This window comes from Podarcis gaigeae (assembly GCF_964106915.1).
Source record: "Podarcis gaigeae genome assembly, chromosome: 5".
Lineage (NCBI taxonomy): Eukaryota > Metazoa > Chordata > Lepidosauria > Squamata > Lacertidae > Podarcis > Podarcis gaigeae.
The window spans coordinates 59,916,057-59,930,210 of NC_139681.1; the positions used below are offsets into that span (position 1 = coordinate 59,916,057).

Consider the following 14,154-nt stretch of genomic DNA (forward strand, 5'->3'; position numbering starts at 1 on the left):
TGAACAGGCCAAGATGGTCACAGCAGTCTGAACTCCTTATAATCTCTTACAGCCCTCTCTTCCCACTCCTGTAGGAACCCCATTCCCAGACATGCTCCTTGCTCCTGCCTCAGACAGAGATGCACAAATACTCAAACCCTTGTATTTTGGTCTATGGCCATAATAAAGATTTGAATGATTGACCCAAACCCTTACTCGTACTGTACATTTTTTGTGGGTAGGTATGGATAACAAAGAGAAATCAGGCACAGAACGTAACTGGGGAACAGCAAGAAACAGACTGATGGTATAAAAAGGGTCACTTACCATTCAGTGTACAGACTCCTGACAGGAAAAAAATAAATAAGAAAAAGCATTAGAATGGTTGCTGCCCTCTCCACCTTCTAAGCAGCAGCCTTAGATGCACTCATGCTAGGGGGGAATGGGAAGCTGAGGATGTTGCTGGACTACAACTCCCACCATCCCTGACCATGAAACATGCCCTATTTTGGTTGAGGGTCAAGTCTGGAGGACATGTTCAGTGGTTGGGCAGCACCTGAAATTCTGTTCCCAGCACAAACCAGCGGAGTCCAGTAACAAACAAGCAGGTTCTTCTGCTCTAACTGGGAAGGAGAGGGGATCAGGGCCAAATTATCCCTCTGTGTCAAGAGCACAGCAGTTGGGTGGGATTGTGAGAAAAGAGCCTGGGCAGCTGCCCTCTCACCTGAGGCTCTCCAGGGACTCCAGCAGATGCTTCTGGACCCGCTCATCCTTCTCATAGGCCTCCAGAAGGGCAATGGCCTCGTCGTGGTTCTGGCAGTAGACTTTGTACACATCCTCCAGCTCAGCCCGAAATGCCAGGAATGTTGGCCCTTCAGGGGAGAAAAGGCACATGTCACTCAGCAGCTCTCTTCCTGATGGAAATGGCTCTTAATGGCCAGCCAGGACCACAATATTCCCTTCCCACACTGCAGCAAAACCAGAAGGGTGGGGGAGCAGACAGGGTGTCACCTGACACTTACACATGGGCGCCCAACAACACATCTCTCTGCCTTTTTACATACCCATGGCTATACTGATATTGAGAGATACTCTTATGTATAAGGCCCACAAGGGCTTGGGATCAGGATACCCCAAAGATCTGCCTCCTCTGATAACTACCTGCCCAAACCTTAGTGGCCCGCTTTCACATGGCCCAGGCAGGTAAAGTGAGGTGAGTAGCACCTTCTTTACAATTTATTCATCACCAGATGAAGTTCTTATTCTCCCAGATTTTTAAAAACGGAGATTTTAAAATCGGAATTTTAATCCCACTTACTGCATATTTGGGTTTATGTCGCTTTCTGCTGGAATTTTTTATGCTGCAGTTGCGCCGTGTACTACATCATTTTATCTTTGCGAGCTGCTCAGAGAACTGTGTTATTGGGTCATCAATAAAAATAAATGCAACTGCAGTGGCTCGTGAGCACGAGGGTGGGTTTTGCTTACACCCACCAGCAAATTGCTTTCCCCTCTTCCATCCCGGACACCATGAAACGAGAAACCAAGAACAGGCTGAAGGCTAAGCAACTGCCATATTTAGAGCCCCCAAAGCAGGAAGGAATGATTCCCTCATGTCCGATTGACTGGTGACCCATTAAAAAACCTTTCCCTATAGCTTGATTCACTTGCTCAAGCCATCTGGAGTTACTTTTGCTTGCAAGCAGAGAAGAAGGTGCAATGCCTGCCTTGGGCTGTACTGTGCAGAGTCAGGCATGCTTAACCTCTGATTTTAATGGACTTTGATATGCCAGACTCCATATAGATCAGGCTGTAGGCTGGCAAAGGAACAGTGACTCTATCCCAGCCCTACTGAAGCCAGGAGACCTCAAAAGAAGAAGAAGAAGAAGAAGAAGAAGAAGAAGAAGAAGAAGAAGAAGAAGAAGAAGAAGAAGAAGAATAGTAGTAGTAGTTTGGATTTGATATCCCGCCTTTCACTCCCTTTAAGGAGTCTCAAAGCGGCTAACATTCTCCTTTCCCTTCCTCCCCCCCAACAAACACTCTGTGAGGTGAGTGGGGCTGAGAGACTTCAGAGAAGTGTGACTGGCCCAAGGTCACCCAGCAGCTGCATGTGGAGGAGCGGAGACGCGAAGCCGGTTCCCCAGATTACGAGTCTGCCGCTCTTAACCACTACACCACACTGGCTCTGGTTATAAATTAAGGAAACAAAGGGAAGTCAGGCCCAGGCATTGGACTTGTTGGAATAGACCACTTGAACTGTTGCCTTGTCTATGACCACTTTAACCAGCATCCTTTGCTCCACTCTTATTCCTAGGGTCAGAGATGCCCCAAAGTTTTGGGCAAAGCACCTACCAACAGCATCTGCAGCTTTCAGGGTGCTCAGCAACTGCTTAGAGAAGGCAATGACACCGTGGATGTTTCCAAACAGCCCCTCACAGTCTACCTGTGGCACCTAGGAAGCAAGGGAGTGTGTTGAAGCAAAAGGAAATTGTTTTCACAGAGGACTCTTATTTACAGATAGGCGGCTCCCAAGGACACACCCTGCTCACACCAATGAGCTAGTCCTTGGCAGCTTTCCTTCTCTCTGAAGACACAAAACATTGTGGGAGAACACCAGAGTTCTCCAGGTCTTGATGCCCAGTGACATCCCAGTATATACACAAACTGGCATCAGCACTGCCAGCATGAGCACCCGCAGGCTTGAAAGCAGCCCTTCTAGCTCCTAAGCGTCACCTAAATGGGGAACCTGTGGCTCTCCAGAGTCCAACTCCCATCAGTCCCAGCCAGCAGGGCTAATGGTCAGGGATGACGAAAACATGTGAAGAGCCACAGGTTTGATTTTGATTTAATATTTCTATTCCACTTTTTGCAAAAACAAACACTGAACTCAAAGTGTCTCAGAAGAATCACAATAGCAAAATAATAAACAATAAATAAAAAACAATAAACCTTACAATCACTGTACTATCAAACAAAGTAACATAAAATAAAGCAAAGTAATTCAAAATATCGGAAAATATAAAACACCATTCATCAATTCAATAGGGTCATAGATTCTCTATCCCAGACCTAAACAGTTGTTCTCTGCGCCCACCACACCTTCCAGGGAATGTCATCCATCAGCACCTCCATTTCACACAACATTCTGTTATCTCATTTTTATCCTCCAAGGAGTTGAGGGTGCATATAGCACCCCCTTTCCCTCTCACAACAACCCTTTGAGGTAGGTCAGGCTGAGAGACAGTATGCTTAGAATTAAGGGCAGATATCTCTGGTTAAGCCCAACCCTCCATATCCAATGGCTCCAAATAGTGCTAAGTCACACCCCATCCCTGCCCTGGCAAAAAAAAAAAAAAGCCAACTGAAAGCCCACCATTGGCTGCCACAAACTGGCCACTCCCACCTGTGCCTCCTGCAGCGGCACCAAGACCATCTGCACAGACATCTCAAGGTCCCGGATGTAATCCTGCTCTGTCTGCAGCAGCTCTTCAATGACCTTTGCCCTCTTCTCCAACATCCTTTGCTCTGGGTTAGGAGTGGTGGCTGCAGTGGCCGCAGACTCCAGTGATGCCGGCTGGGAGGAGAGCAGAGTCATTTCTGAAAGAGAAGCAAATGGGATCAGGACAGAGCATCTGAGCCAACAGCTCCTTATAAAGCAATAGTGGCAAGCTGGAAGTCCATGGGCCAAATCCAGCCTACAGATGACTTATCAGCCGGCTTCCTAGTGGATGAAAGAGGCTTTTAGTTCTGGACAGCCTCCTCACTGCTGGCTTCAGGGTAGGAGGAAAGCGCCAGAAACACACGAGCAATAAAACCCACATGTTTCCGGCAAGTCTCCCACCTTCTGAGGACAGGGTTTCCCGTCAGTGATGACTAGCTGGCTGTGGCACGTAATTGAGAGGGAAAAGGGAAATAACTTGCCCCCTTGCCTTTGTGCTAGTTACGGATTTATTGCAATTATATCCCACCTCTTTCTCCAAGGAGCTCAAGGTGGCGTAGGTGGTCCTCTCCCTCCTCATTTAATAACACAACAAGCCTGTGATATAGGTTAGACTGAGAGGCAGCGACTGGCCCAAAGTCACCCAGTGTCCCAAGGTCCTGGTCTAACATTCTAACCACTATACCACACTGGCTACACTCTAGGTTAGACAAAGAGGTTATCAAGTTGATTGACCACAGCTGCATGGCCACACATCCCACAAGTCAGGGACACAATATCTGTGGAAGGCTCTAGCCAGGGAGGGCGGGGTATAAATATTTTTTTTTTAAATTAATTATTATTATTATTATTATTATCATCATCATCATCATCATCATCATTAAGTCCTCCAATAGAGGCATGTCATTACGGAGCCAGTCAGAAGAGAGGCTGCCTAACCAACACATTTTTAACGCATGCTTTTATGCCCTACATATTTCTCACTGGGTTAATTGTATTACTTAAGAAGATTGTGCAACAATTGTGGGCTGCTCAGCTAAGATCCCCGCCCCCCAATACAATGCACTGCAGCCACCACAAGGCAAGTAAAACATCTGAGGGAGGGTTTGTGGTTCAGTGGCAGACCACAGACTTTGTATGCAATAGGTCCAGGTTCAATCTGTAGCATTTCCAAGAAGGGTGAGAGAGATCCCATCTGAAGCCCTACAAGGCTGTTGCCAGATTGATGGGCCAATGGACTGACATGGTGTGTGTGTATATGTGTATACCTATACAGTGGTGCCCCGCAAGACGAACGCCTCGCAAGACGAAAAACCCGCTAGACGAAAGGGTTTTCCGTTTTGGAGGCGCTTTGCAAAACGAATTTCCCTATGGGCTTGCTTCGCAAGAAGAAAGCCCATAGGGAAATCTCCGGGGACCTCTTTTAAATGCTAGCGGCCTAGCGGTGGGGAGCAAAGCCTTTCCCCCCCCCCTCCGGCCTTCAGAAGAGGTCCAGGAAGGCCGGCGGGGGCCAAAAGGCTTTGCTCCCCACCGCCAGCATTTTAAAAGCAATCCGGGATAGCAGGGAAGCGCTTCCCGCTATCCCGGATGGCTTTTGAAGGCAGGCGGGGGGGAGCAAAGACTTTTGCCCCCCGCCCGCCTTCAGAAGAGGTCCAGGACCTCCCCCCCCGCCTGCCTTCAAAAGCCCTCTGGGACAGCAGAGAAACGCAGCGCTGCGTTTCTCCGCTCTCCCGGGAAGGCAGGCAGGGGGGAGCAAAGACTTTTGCCCCCCGCCGGCCTTCAGAAGAGGTCGGGGGACAGACTGTCCCCGGACCTGGTCTGAAGGCGGTTTCCATAGGAACGCATTGATTGATTTTTAATGCATTCCTATGGGAAACCGTGCTTCGCAAGACGAAAAACTCGCAAGACGAAAAGACTTGCGGAACGAATTAATTTCGTCTTGCGAGGCACCACTGTATACACACATACATATGTGTGTGTGTGTGTGTGTGAGAGAGAGAGAGAGAGAGCTCATTTTGTTCCCAACATTTGAAGTAATTTGAAAAAGGTTTTAAAAACAATACGTGCCCCACCCTCATACAACATTTCAGTCACCCCATGCTACACCAGTTGTAAACAAACTAGTATAAGAGCAATAGGCAGGATTTTGCAATGTATGTCATACAAAAAAAGGTGTGAGAAAAAGATGAGAACTCCTCACAACCCAATCCTTTTATTCAGAAGCGAGGTACACAAAGTTCAACAGGCACTGCTCTCAAGGAAGAACACATAGGTTTGAACCCTCAGGCTCAAAAAGGAGGATTAAGGCTGCAATCTTATACCCACTTAGCTTGCAATATATATGCCTCAATGAACTCAGTAGGACTTACTTTTGAGTACACATGTATAGGATTGCACTGTAAGAGAATAAGGTTTCATTCTGAAGAATACAAAGTTCATTTTAAGCCTTTCCACTTAAGCACTGCATTGGCATAGGAAGACTGGAAAAAGAAAATATACTAAGGAGCTTATTCATTTCTTTATATCACTCTAGAATGATACAATACGCCAGTTATAAATTAAATTAGTACATGGTATCTCTCAGATGCAGCTGACCTATGGAACTGTCTGCCACCAGAAGGCACAATCACCAACAGTAGCAACAGACAAAAATGAGTTTATAAAGGATCCAAGCAAGCTAACAAAAATTTCAAAACATTGAGAGCTATAATAATTAGAGCAAATGCTCACCACATATTCACAGGCAGAGTTGTTCACCTGTCACTTTAAGCTATAGGGCAGGGGTAGGCAAACTAAGGCCCGGGGCCCGGATGTGGCCCAATTGCCTTCTCAATCCAGCCTGACGGAATCAGCGTGTTTTTACATGAGTAGAATGTGTCCTTTTATTTAAAATGCATCTCTGGGTTATTTGTAGGGCATAGCAATTCATTCATCCCCCCCAAAAAATATAGCCCGACCCCCCACAAGGTCTGAGGGATGGTGGACCGGCCCTGAAAAAGGTTAATATAGGAGTCGTGACTTATTAGGGGAAAGAATGTTTCTGATTCTTTCACATGCCTATGGACCGGAATCAGGTACTTTAAGGCTGCCGTTTTATACACGCTCACCTGTAAGTCCCAGGGAACTCCAGGGGGCTTACTTCTGAACAGACAAGCATAGCATCCTACTGTAATAGCACAAGAGGAAGACATACAAAGCTCCTTGAAGCAAGTGGATCATTATGTGCCGCTGCTGGAGGACAGGAAATGGAGCTGGATGGGTCATCCATCAGTTTGATCCAGTAAAACTAAAATCGTGTTTACTACTGCAAGACTCAACACACCACTGTCGTCTTCTAGGAGACTTGCGAGAATGGGTAACGCGAGATCCTATCCTTTTTTTTGCAACCATCTGCTAAGCTAGAAGACATCCCCAGCCCCCAAATCACTTGGTGTGCCTTGCCTGATTTTTAAACAAAGGCACCCACGTCCACTGGAAGGGGAGGGGGAGCTCCTAGCCACTCTTAAAACCACGCGATGGGGAAGGGTTAGGAAAAGCGCAAGTTAAGGAGGAGTTGGAGAAATCCTTTCATTCCACAACAGCAATGAAGTCCGTAGTAGCAGTAGAACAACAACAACAACAACAACGGGAGTTCTGTACACAAAAGCACTGCCGGATGAACTTTCGACAGCTAGTGCCCACTTTGGCAGGGACACAAAGCGACCGGGAAGGCGACAGGCGTCGATCAGGAAACAACAGCGGGGAGTTATGCAGAGTGAAAACCGTGCAATGCGCGGCTCAAGCTCTTGCCGGCGGCTGCGGACTCGCGGCGAACTCGAGAGGCAGCATTCCACGCCGCGTCCGTGGGGCTAAGGCTGCGACTTCCCTCCCCGCGGCGGCAGGAGAGAGGGGAGAAGAGGGGGCGTGGCTCTGGGTAAGAACCGTCCAGGCAGGTGCTGGAGAAAGAGGATCGGTTCCGATCCAGCACCGCGCAGGATAAGAGCAGCAGCTGGGGAGGGATCGAGAGGGGGATCCCCAACCGTAACCCATCTCCGACCCCTGCCCGCCACTCCCTCCCCAAATTCCTCACCAAGCCGAGCTCAGAAGTCATCCCCGGCCCCACCTGCTGCTGCTGCGGCTCCAGATGGGGGCCCATCACGTACGCAACCGGCAGGGTAGGCGGACGAAGATGACCCCAGCCAGCCCAGCCCCCGACCCCCGCCACTTCGGGTATTAGCATCTCAATGGCCTTAAGGGAAGGAGCGGCCACCCGGGGTCGAGCAGAGCCAAAGCCCGGTGCTGGGAATCCGGAGTGGAGGAGGACCCTCCCTCCTTTTTGCAAAGGCGCCTCCCCAGTCTGGCTACCCAGCTCCGGATTGCGCTCGTAAAGTCCCGCCCCCCCCCCCCCCGCTGGTTCTTGGCGCAAAGTCTGCTGCGGTCAGAGCGAGCAGAAGGCCAGTCTGCTAGGCAGCTGAGCTGTTGCGCCGAGGGAAAGGAGAGGACGCGGGAGACAAGGGACCAGGTGCCAGGCAGGTCCTTGCACAGCTCAGCACCCCTGGGACCACAAGGCAAAGCTAAAAAAGGAGGAGGCCGGGAAATTGGCAGCGGCAACAGGAAAACAGCGCCGCCCATACCTGCGTCTTCGTGACCCACTGCCGTCTTTGCCCCTCCATGCAATCACGGCCAAATCTGGGGCACAACGAGGGCGTGGCTGCCTGCCCGGGAGGCGACAATAGTAGCCCTCTTCCCAGGGCGAATGGAATCGGAACTGGGAAGAGGCGCCTAAAACAGGTGCCCATCCAGTCTGGCGCAGCTCGTGGAAGTTCGGGCAGGGCAGAGCCGGCTCCTGGTTTTCTATCTCACCTGCTGTTGTCTTGACTCCGGCCAGCCCCCTGGCTCAGGTTCACAGGCTGATTCCTGGGGCCCAGCAACCCCCAGGCCTGGCATTTCCCAGGCATTTGCTCTTTTTTAAAGGGAAAACATCCAGCAGACTCTTCCTCTCCCCGCAGCATTCCTTTGTGACCCATCAGCTCCAACCGCCGCGCAAAGAGAGAGAGGCACTTGTGCAATGTTTGGTTAGGCAAACAAGCAATTCACAATACAGTAGTAAGCAGGGATGCCAACGGAAGGCATGCATTTCCCTCTGTGGCTGCTGAAGAAAACTTTATCAAGCAGAACAAGCTTTCCCTCTTCCCTCCAATTAACTCCTTCCATGTATATATTTTTACCCCCACCACCTGCAGAACAGGCACTTATCAACAGCGATATATCTCCCTCCCCAAATTCAAAGAGATTGTGTACTTTTGCTTGTTCTTATGAGATAAAGATGTTCCATTGCCTCTGCGTTTAAACTGGTCTTTAAAAAACCACATGCATTTATTCTCAACAGTTTGGTAAACAAATAAAGCCGATCCCAATGGGCACATAATCAGCTGGCACAATGAACAGGGTTGACGTACCCCACCCCGATTTGGGTGCCAGATCTCACGATTCTGTTAGCGTGAGCTGAATTTTGATGAGCTGAGCCCATCTCTGTGTCTCTGCTACTGGCTGGGCTGTTGTTCTCCCTGGGCTGGAAGCTGATGAGCATGCATTTTAAGTCCCACTCCCACTGCCTGTGTGACAAACACTGTTCTTGGCAGAGGAACACACATGCATGCCCTTTCAACCATAAGCCTGCTGTGCATAGTGAGGCAGCCCAAAATGCTAATGCGTCATTCCACAATAGTATGACAAAGGGCTGGAAGAAGGCCATCCCAAAAGGGCAGAATTCGCAAGGCACTGAGGCATCACAGTGCTACAGTGTGCTTTACACAAGCGCATTGTTCATCCATGGACTGCTCCTCACTTGCTCAGCAACTCGCTTACCTCCACCAAACCTTGCATCTCCCACCACTCCTGGGCCTGTTTCCATAGCTTCAAAATAGGGGTCAAGATACTAAGTCTGAAGATTTGCACCCTGCCTTTCAATCAAACAGTCCTCAAGCTTGCTTACAACAGGTTGCAATAATACACATGTGCTCCCAAGCTCACACAACCCAGCAGCCCTTGGGCTGATAGATGGGACCAGAGAGGGCTGCTCTTTGGTTCTGTAGTCCCAGGGGCCTCGTGATATCTGGGCTCTTTGCCTGGGGGGCACTAAATTCCATCCAGAGTTGCAGCCCTCCATCATGCTTCTCTGGTACAGTTACTATCTGCATGATAAGATCAGTGCTAGCTCTCCAGCAATAGCTAAAATGTTCTCTACATCTGGGTGCTCGTAGGCAAAATAACTCTGTGCACCACAAGGTCCTCAGAAAGATTTTCAGTATCTGTGGAGAAAGAGCCACAATCCTCTCCCAGGGACATTGACATAGATCTTGAGGACCATTCTAGTCTGACAGCCTGCAATGCAGGAATATGCAGCTGTTCCACATGGGCAGGGGTCTGCAACCTTTAAGACAAAAAGAGCCACTTGGACCCGTTTCCGAAGAAAAACAACAACTGGGAGACGCAAAAACATTGCAACATTTAAAACAAATATAACACTGTATATATTGTTTCTTGCCTTAATGCTATATATACAGGATCGTGCAGTCAGCTGTCAATCTCAAGAAAAAAGGACAAATTAATAGCTAATTAAAATATTTAATTTACAACCAGGTACCCAGGTTAATGGGACTTTTGCTCCTGAACCTCAGTGCTCAGTGTCTGCACATCAGGGCTGTAAGACGTCACCTTCATTTTCACACAGGCTTGCAAGCTGTCATCTGTGAGGCGTGATCGATGTTTGTTTTTAATATAGTTCATGTTGGAGAAGACCTGCTCACATACATATGTGGAACCGAAGATTGACAGGACTCCAAATGCATACTTTTTCATGTTTATATAAGTGCTGGGGATGGCATTCCATGTTTCGAATACAAGTTTGTCCTGTTTGGGAAGGTTTTCAATATCACTCCATTTATGATTCTGAGCCAGAATGGCCTTCTGACGGGTTACATCCTTTTAAAAGCAGCCGGCAAAGCAAGCGTTGGAGCGCCGAAGCCACCTCACCCCCACAAGGAGAATGCTGCGCATGTGACCAAATAGCAAGGACTTACTTTGCTAGAGACAAGCCCCGACACTACCACAAGCCTCCCTCTCTTCCCGCCGCCCAGCCTCCCAAGAAAAAAACCCCACTTCAAACGGTCACAAAGCACAAATTCCACGCGACCGCGACTTGATCCGCCCACAACCTGATCCGCCAGGCGCGCCGAGTCCTCCCCAGGAAAGGTAAAATGCGGCAATGAGCTTGCGTAGCGCGCTGGGCTCCCAGCAGCGAATCGACTTGGATAGGCAGCAAGCAATCCAAACGGAGAGGTTTTCGGCGCGATCAAGGCGCCCCCAGTAGATAAGGGAGTGATCCAATCATAAGCGACTTTTTGCGTGTTTCCGCCCAGAAAATGCGCCTCCTCCCCTCGCCTCCGCCCCGGAGCCGCAGCAAAGGCGTTAAAGAGCCGCATGCGGCTCTGGAGCCGCAGGTTGCTGACCCCCGCACATGGGGATTGAACCTGCAATATTGGCATTATCAGCACAACACTCTAACCAACTGAGCTGTCCAGGGTTAGTGGCTGGCTCAGGGAGCCCAAACCCCAGGTATTTTGCAGCAGGCTGCATCTCTCCTGTCCTCCCCACTCTTAAAAACTTATAGAGTAGCTGGGGTGTGTAGCAGAGGACAGTAATGGTTAGACTCCAGCCACTCACTTCCTTAATTTCATGGTACATATAAATGTATACAAATTTGTGTTACGGGCCTATGCCTTATACTATACGTGCCTAGAAATAACCTGGGTGCACGTGTGTCAATGCCACAAATAGAACTGCAGGGTTTCGCCTTCCAAGCCCCAAGATATTTCACATTTTCAAGAGGGAGAGCACGCCTCCAAGTTGCCTTTCATCTGGCTGACTCTGGTGCCTTTGATGGCTGTATGACAGGGTGCTTCTGAGCTATCACTATTTTTGGACAGGATTCAATCACATACTGCGCAACAAACCCCCTTCCCCCGAAGAGCAGACTTGCGATAAGCAAAGTGACAGAAACATGAGTTGGAAAGCGTGGATGTTGCTTGATACAACATCATCTAACCTCCCTGTGAACAAATCAGAATGGAGAGCAGACATCGTCTAGTCTCCTTGCAAATCAGGATGCATGCTTAATAAACAGATGCAGTTTTGCTCATCATTGCACAATATATTTCCTTGATGGCACAGGTGTCTTGCCAGAAAACAAGGCAGCAGAAAACAAAGCAGATCCCTTTTACCGGAAGAACCTAGGAAAGATTTCACTGGCTAAACAAAAAGCTGATGGGGTCTCCTGGCCCAGACAAGAACATGTTGCCTTTGGGGGTGGGGAGCGCAAACAGGGCTCCTCAGAGGCCCCCTGTTGTTGCTGCCTCAGCCACTGACTGACTGCCCTGCCCACCCTCTTCTCACTCACCTCCCTCCTTTTTTCAAGCATCCAATAGCAGGTGCATTGTTTGCAAAATCCAGGCCAAGAAGGTGTGGCCCCTGCTGGAATGCGCAAGGAGACTGTGTGGTGCGTAAGTACCCAGAAACAACGTGGCAGCCCAGCACAGTAACCGTTGCTGCCTCTGCAGAAAGTAATTCCCAGGGCATCTGGCCAGCGCATGGAAACCATGACCCAGAGGACAGAGGACATTCCATTGGTGTGACACACAAGCTGCCGCCATTTCCAAATGAAAGCAAGTTTCTGTTTCAGACTTTGCTGCTTTGTTGCCTTGCAGCAGCGGAGCAAAATAGAAGAGAAAGCAAAAAACAAAAACAGCCTCAGGAGATTACAGTGGGAGGCATGTAGAAGAACTAGACAATTGATAAATAGCTGAAGCTGGCACCCTGGTCTGTGACTCAAGAGCCTCCTGCCTCAGATACTGGGGTAATAAATTCATGAGAGCACATGTGGGACCTGGAACGAAAGAAGGCACTCCAAAATGCTCCAGGGTTCCAAACAGCCAGGCACACCCCTTTCCAGAATATTCTGTTCTGTCACCCACTCCCTCTTCTTCCCCGCACCAGTCAGACAGTCCTCACCATCCACATTCAGGAAGGAAGTTCACCTCCTGATGTCACTGGCCTCAAACACCCAGCCTCAGTCAGCATGGCGAACCACTGGGGATTATGGGAAGTTCAACCACACCTGGAAGGCCTCAGGTTCGATCTCCTGGCTCCTCCTCCCAGCAGCTTAATGTAGATGTTCAAAGCCAAGAGGGACACAAAGGCTGGAATTCTCAAAATTAGTACCGCTGGGCAGAGCAGCAGTCATTCAACACTATCATCTGGGACCTGCCTGATAAGTAGAAACAGAACCACAGCAAAGTATGCCTATAGTTCCCAATCTTGTCAGACAGCCCATGAGACAGATAATTAAAAACAACCCCAAAGTCCAATGTAAGTGGTCTCTGAAAGCAGCTGAGAGATGAAGAGGAATCAACAGTCGTATATTCCCCCTGTCTATTTCTAAGCCTAGAAGATCCACCAAAATGTCCAAGGAGATTTCAGAACCAAATGTGGACTTAGTTGTTTATTACATTTGTATCTTCCCCTTCCTCCCCAAGGAGCTCTGAGTGGCAAACATTAGTAACCTTAAAATCAGTAACTGCATTTTATTGGTTTTAAATGTTTTCAGATATTCAAAATGTTTTGGGTGTTTTTAACTGTTTTGCAAGGTTTGAAATGCATTAGGGAGGGGGTTCCACAAAAGGGGAATGACCACCAAAAGGCCCTGCATGGGTCAGCTGGACAGTATCTAGAAGCCATCAGAGATGGGAAGCCTCTTCCCTGTCAATGGGCTGCATTCCCTCAGGTGACATCTGTCAGGGGCTTTAACTGGTAGTGGGTAGGGGCACAACCAAAGGTGGGTGGGGCACCTGTTCATTCTCTCTCTCTCTCTCTCTCTCTCTCTCTCTCTCTGCTACCCCTTTTCCCCATTATCCACTCTTCTTGCCACTTACATGAAACCTTAAGCCGAGGTCACAGGTTGCCCACGCTTGCTGTAGATAACCAGTTTCATCCAAAAACTCATGGAGCTAAATGACACAACATAATCACCTTATCCAAGAATGGCAACTCTGAAACTCACTGAGTTATTCATGTCATAGAGAGTTGAATCATTAAAAAAACAAGGAAAAAGTTCCAGGTGGCATAACTGGTAGATTGCTGATATGCCTCATAGTGTATCATGACAACAAGGTTTGATATTGTCCCCTATGTTTTTCAACATCTGGGTGAATCACCCCAACTTATTCAGAGCCTATGTTCACATTCTCAGCTGGCATCGACTGACATTAATCTAAACACTGAGCACTAACCAAAGCCCTGAGCACTTCCTGCACCATTATGTGCATGAGATTGGTTGCCTTGATTACTGTGAGCATGTCTATCACCAGACAGCTAAAACAGGGCTAGGGAACATGTGGACCTCCAGATGTTATTCGACTCTCATCAGACCCAATAGGTAGGAATAATACTTGTTGTTGAACAACATTTGGAGGGTCACAGGTTCACTACCCCAGGGACTTTCAACAACAGAATGTTCCTTGTTGACTGGAACGCTCTCTCCTCAGACTTTGGAAGGGGAGACCCTTCTGAGAGTGGGAGAAGCAATGTCTGAATATGGGAAAGACAAAGTCAGTTAAAGCTGGAGTTCAGCTGGGTGGAAACTACTGTGAAAGCTGCAGGGGTCCACACACTTGTTCTTAGAGCCTGATGCGGGATTAGTA

General features: G+C 48.7%; 1 protein-coding gene across 2 annotated transcripts in view; it reads right to left on the minus strand.

Annotated features, from left to right (window-relative positions):
- DNMBP (dynamin binding protein) overlaps nt 1-14,154 on the minus strand; it is a 51,423-nt gene that overhangs the window by 6,775 nt on the left and 30,494 nt on the right. For both annotated transcript variants that reach the window (XM_083740037.1, XM_083740038.1), the window contains 4 exons: nt 3,383-3,576; nt 2,332-2,431; nt 704-851; nt 307-324 (listed from right to left, as the gene is read on the minus strand). In XM_083740037.1, coding sequence (XP_083596163.1) covers nt 307-324; nt 704-851; nt 2,332-2,431; nt 3,383-3,576 — 460 coding nt within the window. The remainder of the gene's footprint in view (nt 1-306; nt 325-703; nt 852-2,331; nt 2,432-3,382; nt 3,577-14,154) is intronic.